Source organism: Garra rufa, chromosome 12 (genome assembly GCF_049309525.1).
Source record: "Garra rufa chromosome 12, GarRuf1.0, whole genome shotgun sequence".
Taxonomy (NCBI): domain Eukaryota; kingdom Metazoa; phylum Chordata; class Actinopteri; order Cypriniformes; family Cyprinidae; genus Garra; species Garra rufa.
In genome coordinates this window covers 7,703,071-7,715,284 of record NC_133372.1, presented here as the reverse complement: position 1 = coordinate 7,715,284, position 12,214 = coordinate 7,703,071, and the positions used below count along the sequence as shown (strand labels likewise).

At 44.7% G+C, this 12,214-nt stretch overlaps 1 protein-coding gene across 2 annotated transcripts in view; it reads left to right on the top strand.

Moving 5' to 3' along the window:
- ccdc88aa (coiled-coil domain containing 88Aa) overlaps positions 1-12,214 on the top strand; it is a 35,005-nt gene that overhangs the window by 15,532 nt on the left and 7,259 nt on the right. For both annotated transcript variants that reach the window (XM_073852043.1, XM_073852044.1), the window contains exons 13-21: positions 68-753; positions 840-967; positions 1,092-1,233; positions 1,457-1,603; positions 1,841-2,002; positions 8,740-9,017; positions 9,229-9,372; positions 11,068-11,254; positions 11,437-11,582. In XM_073852043.1, the coding sequence (XP_073708144.1) occupies positions 68-753; positions 840-967; positions 1,092-1,233; positions 1,457-1,603; positions 1,841-2,002; positions 8,740-9,017; positions 9,229-9,372; positions 11,068-11,254; positions 11,437-11,582 (2,020 nt within the window). The remainder of the gene's footprint in view (positions 1-67; positions 754-839; positions 968-1,091; positions 1,234-1,456; positions 1,604-1,840; positions 2,003-8,739; positions 9,018-9,228; positions 9,373-11,067; positions 11,255-11,436; positions 11,583-12,214) is intronic.

Here is a 12,214-nt window from a genome sequence, read left to right as displayed (position 1 = left end):
TACTAAATGATCAAGTGACAGATATTAAATAAACTTGAATAAACCTCAAATGTGTATTTGGTTGTAGAGCTGAAGTCTTTGGGCCAGGAGGTAACTGAAAAGACATGTAGCAGGTTGCTGAAACTGGAGAAGGAGAATCAGAGGTTGTTAAAGGCCCTAAAAGAATTTCAGGGAACCACTTGTCCACTGGATGAGTTTATCTCTGAATCTGAACATATTGAGGAAAATGGGAAGATGGACCTAGTAGACTCTAAGACTCGAAAATCTACAATAGCCAACATCCAGAATGGCCAAGTTATCACACAGACCCAAGAGACCAGCAATCAGTCCCTTGACACAGAACATCTGCATGCATTTTTGGAAAATACTAATGGCAATCTTCATTGTCTTGAAGTGGAGCTCCATGAATTGCAGACTGAGAACCAGAGTTCTCATGCCAATTTCAACCAAAACCAAGGACAAGCAGATATAGAAAACCAAGGTCTTGTGCATGAGAATGGACATCTGGAGCCAGATAAGAGTTGTCTGGAGAAGGAGAATCGAAGATTGCGGCAGCAAGTGAAGATCCAGGAGGCCTCGCTGGATAGTAGCAACCTGAAGTTGGTGGTTCTTGAGAAGCAGAACCGTACCCTGGTTAAAAAAACTAACTGCCTTAGTGAGGCCTGCACCAAGAACAAAGAGCTAGAGAATGAAAACCAGGAGTTGATTCAACAGGCTGGAGTGGACAAGAGGATCCTGATGGCCTTAAGAGAGGTAACCATTGCTGTGGAGGCTTTGTAGATGATTACACCTTATCAACGTTCTCTTATTTTACTCAATTTTACTGTTTTCCGCTTCAGGAGCTGCTGGACCAGAGATTGAAATTGCAACAAAAAGAGTCTGATCTTGAAAAACTGACTTATGAAATAGAGAGGATAAAGTTAAACCAGGAGACACGAATGGGAGATCACGAGGCTGTAGACCAGGGGTATGCAGACATTCACTTGTACATTCAGAGAAGCCCAAGGTGATACTTTTAAATGTCAGATTCCTTAGAAATGTCAAATGACCACTTTTGTCTTTGTCCCCATCACTCTTTCTCCCACTATTAGTCAATGTCAGCAGTTGGAGTCAGAGCTGGAGTCTTCTCTAATGAAATCCCTGAGAATTAAGAAAGAGAGAATGGCCGCCCTCGAAACCCGTCTGCAAGAATCAGCCAAGATAAACCAGCAACTTCGACAGGATCTTAAAACTGTGAGTTGAAGCTAAGCTTAAAGCAAGATGGTTTACTCGGTAGCCATACTTCAATGGAGAAAGAACAAAAAAGTTTACCAAACTTGTGTTTCACTCTTTTTAAAACTAGTAAAAATCTTAATTTAGGCTAAAACCTGTCATTTTTATAGGTTGGTCCAGATAATGTTCATTTCATGTCTTTCCAAAGCAACTTTGAATTCTACGTATATATGATTTTTTGCAGGTCAAACAGAACTTTGAGGCATTGCTTCAGAGGGATGAGGAAGAAAAGGCTGGACAATGTTCTCCACCAGAGAGGACATGGCACAGTCAGGAGGCCACGTGGGCATTGCTCAAGCTCAAAGATCGACTCATTGAGGTGGAGAGAAATGTGAGTCTCATAAAGGAGCCAGTGTCCACAATCTGTTTAAATACTTAAGGGGGAACTTTAGCATGAAATAATGTTCAGTTCCTGCTAAGTATCTTCATAATTTTAGTGCTTTCAAGATTTTTCGTCAGTGCATGTACATTTTAGAATCAAACCAACAACATTGGTGTTGTAAGTGACATGCTGTACTAGTTGAGCTACAGAAATTGGACATACCTGGCTTTGGTTTTTCTTGTGCAGAATGCAACTTTGCAGGCTGAGAAACAGGCATTGCAAACACAACTGCAGACATTGCAGGCGCAGTCAGATGGGTTGCAGGCACAAATAATTGCGTTACAACAGCAGACAGCTTCCTTGCAGGAGAGCAACACAACACTCCAGACACACAATGCACTACTACAGGTGAGTCACATTAAACCAGATATATTGCCTTAAATGCAATTGTAATATTGCATATATAGGTATTATAAAATATTCATAATATGCACTACAGTTCAGAAGTTTGGGTGTGGTTAGAGAAAGTCACTTATGTTCACTAATGCTGGATTTTTTGGTTAAAAAATGCAGTAAAAGAGTAATATTGTGAAATATTTTCAAATGTCTTCTATTTTAATATATTTTAAAATAGAAGATATTCCTGTGCATTATCCTATGATCCCACAAAAACAACATAATTTTTTTTCAGGATTCTTTGATAACTAGAAAGTTCAAAAGAACAGCATTCATTTGAAAAATAGAACTTTTTATAATATTCTAAATGTCTTTACTGTCACTTTTGATCAATTTAATGCTTCCTTAAAGAATTAGATCACTTCCAGAACAAAATTTTACAGATAATTTACTTACCCCCTTGTTGTCCAAGATGTTCATTTCTTTCTTTCTTCAGTCGTAAAGAAACTGTTTTTTGAGGAAAACATTTCAGGAATTTTCTACATATAGTGGTTCCCTTCCGGGAACTTCGAGCTGCGTCAGAAATGCTTTGGGGAATGCCATTGGCGAACCACGCTCTGAACGTAGTCTGTAACCAATCAGATGACGGGAGTGACGTCACCGGCGTGGTGACGTAAGCGACCAGGAAGTATAAAAGCACGTGCGTTTAAGACAGTTTTGTCATTCAGCGAAGCGCTATATGTTGGTCTGTCTGTTGCATAATTGCTGTTTTTCTGTGCCAGTTTGCACAACTTTATTTTGAGCAATTATGTCAACCAAGAAAGGGGGAAAATTCGATTTTAGAGCGGTTGAGCGGCCACACAAACGGTGTGTTCCTCCCTGCCAACGTTTCATTGTTGGTGAGGATACACACAGTCTGTGTGTAGTCTGCTTGGGAGCGGAGCATGCACAGTCAGCCCTCGAGGGGGCTGGCTGCCCACAGTGTGATTGTCTTCCACTGCGGGTGCTCCGTTCTCGGAAGGCTCTCTTTGAGGAGGGAGCCTTCACCAGCGTTCCTCGCGGGTCTGGCCCCGCTTCCGCTGAGGCGGAGCAGCAGCTGCACTCGTGGGGTTCGCAGCTCGATCTGATAGAGGGAATGGAGATGGGTAAACCTGTATCTCCCTCCTCACCTAGCAGATCGGTAGACCTCTTGCTGGATGAGAAAGCCCGCACTGCAGTTCCTTCCCTCCAGGAAGAGGCGTCAACGCTTCTCCTGTCTTCCTCTGAGGAGGTTGATGTGGAGAGCGTTGCAGAGAGTTCACAACCGCTCTCCCGATCCCCGCAGTATGAGGAGCTCTTGGAGGTGACTTGTGTGGTCGCCAAGCTAAACATCAGCTGGCCCGCCGAGCAAACTTATGAGCCGCAGAAAAGCAAACTTGATGAGCGCTTTCTGCAGACCAAACCACCACCTCCAAGACGGAGCCTTCCGTTTTCAGCCCGTTTATTCATCCCCTCTTCTGATTACTACGGTAATGTGGGAGGGGTGGATGAGTGTGGCTACAAGATGATGCCACGGGTTGAACAGACACTCGCCAGTTATCTGTCACCCGATCTGGCATCATCTTTGAAGTCTCCGTCCTTACCCTCCAAGCCACTTAAAACAACTTCCGGCTTGCTGGGTAAGGGGTACACGGCAGCAGGTCAGGCCGGTACGTGCTTGCACACGATGTCCATCTTGCAAGCGTACCAGGCCGACCTGCTCAAGGAATTAGATGACGGTGAGGAGGTTAACATCTCAGAGTTGCGCCGTACAGCAGATCTGGCTCTCTACGCCACAAAGGAGACCGCCCGCGCTGTTGGGTGGTCTATGGCAGCCCTTGTGGCGGCGGAGAGACATCTGTGGCTGACCCTGTCCGATATGAAAGAAAAGGACAGGGTCCTCCTCCTGGACGCCCCGCTTCAGCCTTCTGGTCTGTTTGGCGACTCGGTTGATTCAGTTGTCAACAGATACCAGGAGGCTCGAAAACAAGTAGCGACGTTCCAGCAATACCTCCCTCGCCGCATCTATTCCTCTGGGGCTGCTGGACGGGAGCAGCCCCAGCCGTGTACCAGCTCCTCACACCGCGAGGCGCAAAAGAGAGACCAAGAGGGCGGGGTCAGTAATGCTCCAAGCCGGGGGCCTCGAAGACAAAGCCCGACCTAAGGGTCGTGCTGCAGTCCAAGAGGTCCTCGGCCAAGCGGCCCTGACTTTTATGGCCCAGGGTCATTGAGGGCAGCCCCTCACGGGGAGGAATGGGGTTCACCACAGTACATGGTGCCCATTCCTCCTCGGGGCCCTCAGGAGATCAGTCAGCTAACCCTGCCGGTGTTACAGGGCGCGGCAGTCTCCCACGAACCTTTGTTGGTTTCTCCGCCCGACATCGTAGCAGAACCAGCGGGTTCCCCAGAGCATTTAGTTCAGGTGTTTCCTGCCAGTCAGCTGTTACAGGCCACCGAATTAATACCTCAAATAATACCAGAAACCAGTCTCGAGAGGCTGGTTCCCTTAGCACACTTTCAGGCAGCGTGGAAACTACTGCCGAAAGTGTCTTCATGGGTCCTGCGTACTGAAGAGAAAGGTTATTATATGCAGTTCGGCGTGCTCCGCCGCCACCTTTCAATGGGGTGTTTCCTACTCTTGTGAGCCCCGAGCAGGGTCTGGTGATGGAACAAGAAGTATAATCTCTTCTGAGAAAGGAGGCCATCGAGGTGGTCCCTCTTCAAGACAAAGAGTCCGGATTCTACAGCCGGTATTTCATTGTTGCCAAGAAGGATGGAGGGCTGCGGCCCATTCTAGATCTCAGATGGTTGAACCGCTCAGTCAGAAAGCTGAAGTTCAAAATGTTAACTGTCAGTCAGGTTGTGTCTCAGATCAGGTCCGAGGACTGGTTTGTCACGATAGATCTAAAAGAGGCTTATTTTCACATCTCCATCCTTCCCCAGCACGGGAAGTTTCTGAGGTTAGCTTTCAGGGGCGAAGCTTACCAATACAGAGTTCTTCCTTTCGGCCTAGCACTCTCACCCCGGAGATTTACAAAGTGTGTGGATGCTGCTCTGGCTCCTTTGCAACTCCAGGGCATCCGCATACTCAACTATATAGACGACTGGCTGATTTTAGCCAGCACAGAACAGTTAGCGGCTCACCATCACGCTCACATGAAAGAGCTGGGGTTGAGACTCAACGCCAAGAAAAGTGTGCTTTCTCTATTACAGAGGACCACTTATCTAGGTGTTGTATGGGATTCGACCACGATGCAGGCACGTATGCCACCTGCTCGGATCGAGTCGATCCTCACTACAGCCAATGCGGTCAAGCTAGGCCTGTCACTCACTGTCAAACAGTTTCAAGTACTGTTAGGTCTAATGGCAGCTGCATCCAACATGATACCTTTTGGACTGCTGCACATGAGGCCGCTACAGTGGTGGCTCAAAACCAAGGGTTTTTTTCCCGAGGGGGAACCCATTCCGCAAGGTCAAGGTCACACGGCGATGCCTACGTGTCTAAGATATGTGGAAGAAACCTTGGTTTCTGTCTCAGGGCCCGGTATTGGGAGCTCCTTTTCGCCGCGTCATGCTAGCGACAGATGCATCCCTCACCGGATGGGGAGCGGTCATGAGTGGCCGCTCGGCCCACGGTCTGTGGAGCGTTCACCATCTCTCTTGGCACATAAATTGTCTAGAGATGCTGGCTGTATTCCAGGCCCTGAAGCACTTTCTCTCGGACCTGAGAGACCGTCACGTGTTGGTCGGCACTGACAACACGGCGGTAGTGTATTACATCAATCACCAGGGGGCTCTGCATTCACTCCCCTTGTACAAGCTGGCGTACCAGATCCTCCTGTGGTCACAGGGAAAACTCCTCTCATTAAGAGCAGTTCATATCCCTGGACGTCTCAATGTGGGAGCAAACGTCCTGTCGAGGCAGGGGCCGAGGCCCGGGAAATGGATGCTCCACCCGGACGTGGTGAAGCAGATTTTGAGAGTGTTTGGCCAAGCTCAGGTGGACCTCTTTGCGACTCGAGAGACATCGCAATGTCCCGTTTGGTTCTCTCTAGTTCATCCAGCTCCTCTGGGACTGGACGTTATGGTACAGACATGGCCGAGGCTACGTCTGTACGCTTTTCCCCCAATCGCTCTGCTCTCAGGAGTTCTAGAAAGAGTGGCCGGCCTGAGTATGGTTCTCGGACATAATTGCCCTCCTCAATGGCTCTCCATGGGAGATTCCCATCAGGAGGGACCTCCTCTCCCAGGCCGGGGGCTTAATTCTTCACCCCCGCCCAGAGATGTGGAAATTATGGGTGTGGCCCCTGAGGGGGCACAACTCATAGACGTTGGTCTCTCAACTGAGGTTGTTGAGACCATCCTTCAATCTAGAGCTCCCTCTACAAGGAAACTTTATGGCCTTAAATGGAATTTGTTCATGGTGTAGAGAACGCCAATTAGACCCAGTTCACTGCCTGATTGGTACAGTACTGGAGTTTCTGCAGTCTCGCTTTTCCACAGGGTTAGCCCACTCCACCTGGAAGGTGAACGTGGTGGCTTTATCGGCCTACCACGCCCCTCTTGGTGGCCTGTCAGTGGGAAGAAACCCATTGGTCACACGTTTCCTTCGCGGTGCACTCAGGCACCTTCTTATCTTGACTTTGCGCCCGGACTGGCCAAAGCGTTCCTCTACCCTAGAGCTGGGTATGTCCCTAAGGTCCCTTCCTCGGTACCACAGCCGGTTACACTCCAGGCCTTCTATCCTCCTCCATTCATGGAGCCCGACCACCAGAAGTATAATTGCATGTGTCCAGTGCGAGCACAGAGCTGCCTTGTGGCGTAAATCAGAGCAATTGTTGGTTTGTTACGGTCCCCCTAAGAGGGGGCACCCTGCATCGAAACCTACTATTAGTAGATGGATCGTGGATGCCATCTCTACTGCTTACGAGTCCTCTGGCCTTCCATCACCTGTGGGAGTCAAGGCTCACTCTACTCGAGGCGTGGCTGCCTCTAAAGCTCTGCTGGCAGGTGTCCCTGTCCAGGACATCTGCAGTGCTGCGGGTTGGTCCTCACCACTTACATTCGTCAGGTTCTATGAACTTGACCTCAGAGCCGCTCCTGGCCCTTCTATCCTCTTGCCCTAGCTCTCGCTAGGCAGATATTTCTATCCCTCTTGTTCTGGCAGTTCCCCAGACAGAGGTGTAATACCACTCTTGTCCAAGCAATTTCCCTAGGCAGAGACTTTATCCCTCCTTGTCCTGGCGGTTCCCCATGCGGAGACTTTTTCGTGTCCTGGCATGTTCACCAGGCACTTATTTCCCACTGATGTCCTAGCAATCTCCTAGGCGCAGTCCTTATCGCTCTCGTCCTGGCAGTTTCCCAGGCAGAGGTGTATTGTCATTCTCTTACTAAGCAAAAAATTGTATCCCTCTTACTCTGGCAGTTTCCCCAGACAGAGGTGTAATACCACTCTTGTCCTAGCAATTTCCCTAGGCAGAGACTTATCCCTCCTTGTCCTGGTGGTTCCCCAGGCGGAGACTTTTTCGTGTCCTGGCATGTTCACCAGACCCTTATTTCCCACTGACGTCCTAGCAATCTCCTAGGCGCAGCCCTTATCGCTCTCGTCCTGGCAGTTTCCCAGGCAGAGGTGTATTATCATTCTCTTACTATGCAAAGAATTTTTATTCCCCTTGCTCTGGCAGTTTCCCAGACAGAGGTGTAATACCACTCTTGTCCTAGAAATTTCCCTAGACAGAGTTTTTCCATCCCTCTTGTGCTGGCAGTTTCCCCAGACAGATGTGTAATACCACTCTTGTCCCAGCAGTTTCCCTAGGCAGAGACTTATCCCTCCTGTCCTGGCGGTTCCCCAGGCAGAGACCTTTTCGTGTCCTGGCATGTTCCCCAGGCACATCTCTTTCCACCCTTGTTCTAGCAGACCCTAGGCAGGGACTTGGAATTCTGGGGGCGTGGACATCTCGTTCCCCAAAGCGTTTCTGACGCAGCTCGAAGTTCACGGAAGGAAGCGTCTCAGGTAACGAATGTAACCCTGGTTCCCTGAGGGAACGAGACGCTGCGTCGAGGGCCATAATTCCCGCATCTCTGCAGTGCTCGCTTCATTCCAGAGGCTGACGCTGTCCTCAACGCTCATGCTTTTATACTTCCTGGTCGTTTACGTCACCACGCCGGTGACATCACTCCCGTCATCTGATTGGTTACAGACTACGTTCAGAGTCCAAAGAAGGTCAAATGCCCTTTACAAAAAAAGGTAAAACAGCAATGTAGGACGATTTTGAAGTTGGAGGACAAAATGAGATTTTTCGACATTCCATAACTTGCACATAGTATGCATGCGCATCGCAGAGCTACACAAGATGAGCATTTGTGGTTAAAAAGTGTATAAATTGTACATCTTTTTAGAAAATAACCGATCAATTCGCTAGATAAGACCCTTCTTCCTCAGCTGGGATCATGTAGAGCCCTTTAAAGCTGTAGTTAAACTACATTTTGAAAGTTCAAACTCACGGGCACCATAGAAGTCCACTATATGGAGAAAATTCCTGAAATGTTTTCCTCAAAAATAATTTTTAATTTGAATAATTTCTGAAAAACTGAAAAAAGAAAGACTTGAAACATCTTGGATAACAAGGGGGTGAGTAAATTATCTGTAAATTTTTGTTCTGGAAGTGAACTAATCCTTTAAATAAAAGTGTCAATTTCTTTCTTTATAATAAATCCGTATTGTCTCTCAGGTAGAGAAGTCCACTGTAACTTCCCAGAATTCCTCTCTGATGGCTCATAATGCACAGCTACAGCGGGAACGGCAGAGTTCAGAGGCTGAGAGGGAGGGCGCGATGCGGGAGAGAGAAGATCTGCGCACCGTTAATGAACTTCTTCTCCGGGACCACGAGAGATTGAGCGTCCTGCATGAGAGACAGGCAGCAGAGTTGGAGGTGCTTTCTCACAGGTATTCCACGATGGAGAACAGTCACCGAACCCTGGAGATAGAGCACAGATCACTGGAGGACAGGTTAGTACATACACCATAAAGTTTTCATCTTTACAAGATGATGATTCCAAGTTCTGTGTAGAGATATAATGCCACGTAGAAGCACTAATACAGTTATTCTTGCCTCTGTGCTGCATTAAAAATGTAAGGCATTTGTTATGTGTTGTGTATAAGTGCTGCTTTAGACAAGCACTTTTAAACCATGACATTGGTTATGTCTGCCTGATTCCAGGTATAACACGATACTTCAGCAGCGCGCTCAGCTGGAGGGGTTAGAGAGAGCTCTCAGAGAAGAACAGCAGAAGATGCAGAATGAGATATGCGCTAACAGGAACACAACAGCAGAGTGCCAAAGACTCAGAGACGAGAAAGACTGGTCAGTGTTGTGTATATGTGTGTGTTGTTCAGGTATATCCTACATTATTGGGACAAAATGTCCCCACACACTGCAAAAAATAGCTTATCATATCTAGTATATGTGTCTTGTTTCTAGTCAAAATATCTAAAAACTCTTTAATTAAAATGCATTTACTAGATAAGAAAAATGACAAAATTTTTATTTGTGGAAAAAACTAAATTAAGTGCATTTTGCTTAAAAAAAAAAAAAAAATTATCTGCCAATGGGTTAAGTAAAATACTCTTGTTTTAAGAATACTTGAAACCGGCAGATAATTGTACTTGTTTCCAGGTGGAAAAAACTAAAGTGCATTGTTTATCTAGTAAATGCATCTTGATTTAAGAATTTTAGATATTTTGACTAGAAGCAAGACAAAAATACTAAGATAAGCCATTTTTTCCAGTACAAACATGGCAATATCCAAAATCCTTGTGCTTGTGCTTGTGGGGACATTTTTGGTTCCCATGAGGAGACAAGTACAAATCATACAGAATAATCTTTTTTGAAAATCTAAAATAGCAGAAAGTTTTGTGTGAGGGTTAGGTTTAGGAGTAGAGTTGGGCTAAGGGGATAGAAAATACAATTTGTAGAGTATAAAAACCATGACATCGTTGGAATGTCTCTATAAAACATGGAAACCCAACTTGTGTGACTGTTTTCATTGTTCCTTTGTTCCCTAAGTGTACACCAAGTTAAAAAACAGCTGTCATATTAAACTTAAAGTGACTCAGAATGTCTGAAGTCTTAACCCTCCTGTTGTGTTATGGTCATTTTTAGAAGATCAAATACTAGTCAGTATTATTGCATTGGACTAAAACTGACCGACTTTGCCTACACAGGTTATTACAACTTCCCCAAAAATGTAAAATTTTTGTAATAATTTAAAGGGGTCCTATTATGCTCTTTTACACCGTCTTTATTTTGTTTTGGGGGTGCACTAGAACATGCTCTCATGCTTAGTGGTTCGAAAAACGCATATTTTTTCACATAAATTACATTATTACAAAGGCTTTCGAAATATCTCCCTTTGGAGTGGACTTTGAGATTTGTAACTTTATAGAAATTTTTTATACCCAAACATACACACCACACACTGGCTAAAATTCAAAAAGTGAAAAAGCATAATAGGACCCCTTTAATCTTGTTCTCAGGACAAAAATGACAGGTCTACAAAAAATTGCTTATAAATCTTTCATTATGTTATATTATCACAAAATACTGAATTCAATCTTTTTATCAACTTTCTTTCAATTAGCACTGGTTTTGTTTTCGTTTTGGAATTGGTTGGTTGTAGGCCTCATTGATTTAAGCTCATGCACATTCGTTTTTGAGCAAACACTGACATAATCATCCACAAATAATGTGTAATTAAGACCTATAATGAATCAGTTACAAAAAATAAAGATAAAACCTGTACTGATTTAAAAAAAAAACAAGATGAAAAAAAGATTGATTCCAAGATTTGGTAATAATATGCCATCATGAGAAATTTTTGACTGGGAACACCAAATTAGATAAAAGATTTTTTCACAAAGTGTGTACAAATGGCAAACATTATATTTTAGAGCTAGTGTTAATCTACAGTAATAAAATTACCTTAAATATCTAAATATTAATATTATATTATATATGAATAGAGAATTAGATTCACATCTTATTTGATTATTCACCCAGGCTGAATCAAACCTACCAGAAGCTGTTGGCAGAGAATGACGGACTTCAGGTTGAGCACAAGAGCATAAAGAGCCAGTTGAATTCCTGCAAACTGGAGCAAACACAGCTGGAATCAGAGCTGTCCAAACTCAAGGAGCAGAACCAGCAGCTGGAAATCACCAGCATTAAACTGACAAACCAGTGTGAGGTGTGTAGCACTTCATTCAAACACAGCAGAATGTTCTTACTCATGTATCTTTTACATACCTGCAGATCATGTTATGTCTATGCTGGTTTATGCTGCTTAGTGCTGGTAGCAACTGAACAATGTCTTGCCATCACCCTAATTTGGTTCCTTTATGAATCACCTCTTTTTGTGCTTCTGTTCAGTTGCTGACCCAGCTGAAAGTGAACTTGGAGGAAGAGAACAGACACTTGCTGGACCAAATCCAGAGTCTGATGCTGCAGAACCGAACCCTGCTAGATCAGACCATGGAGAGCAAGGACTTGTTCCATGTGGAACAGAGACAGTATATGTGAGAGACATTTGTTTATCTATGCAGCATAGAAATCAGTTAAAGCCAGCTTATTAAAGCAGTGGTTCTCAAATTATGAGTTATGATCTTAAGTTATGCATAAGTTATTTATGCATAGATAGGATAACCCAATTAATATATAAAGGGATGATGAAACAGTTCCTGTATTTTTAGTTGTTGATATCAAAGTCTGTCCGTATGGTATTTTAGCACAAATTTACCTGCTGCTTGGTTGAAGACAATCAAACTTTGCAGATGCCAACCTTGGCAGGTTCTTCGACATTCCCTTATCCTAGAAAACCATAAACAAAACTATGCAAGGTCAAAAAATATAACCCAGACGACAATAAATATGGGTTGACTTGCAGATAAACATGATTTGTGCTGACCACTATTTGTTTTGTGCAGTGAATTAAGAGCATGAACTTTTTTAGAGCATGACTTTTTTCTAATAAGCAACATAACTAAAAGCAAAATTTGAGAAATGAAGAGAAAAGAGCAGTAGCTTTTAGCTAGTGAACTGTGGCCTCAATATGACTTAAAATGAGACAAAACAAGCATTAAAATAAGTAGAGATGCACCGAAATAATAATTCTTGGCCAGAGCTGAATAAAATTAAACACTGGGCCGAA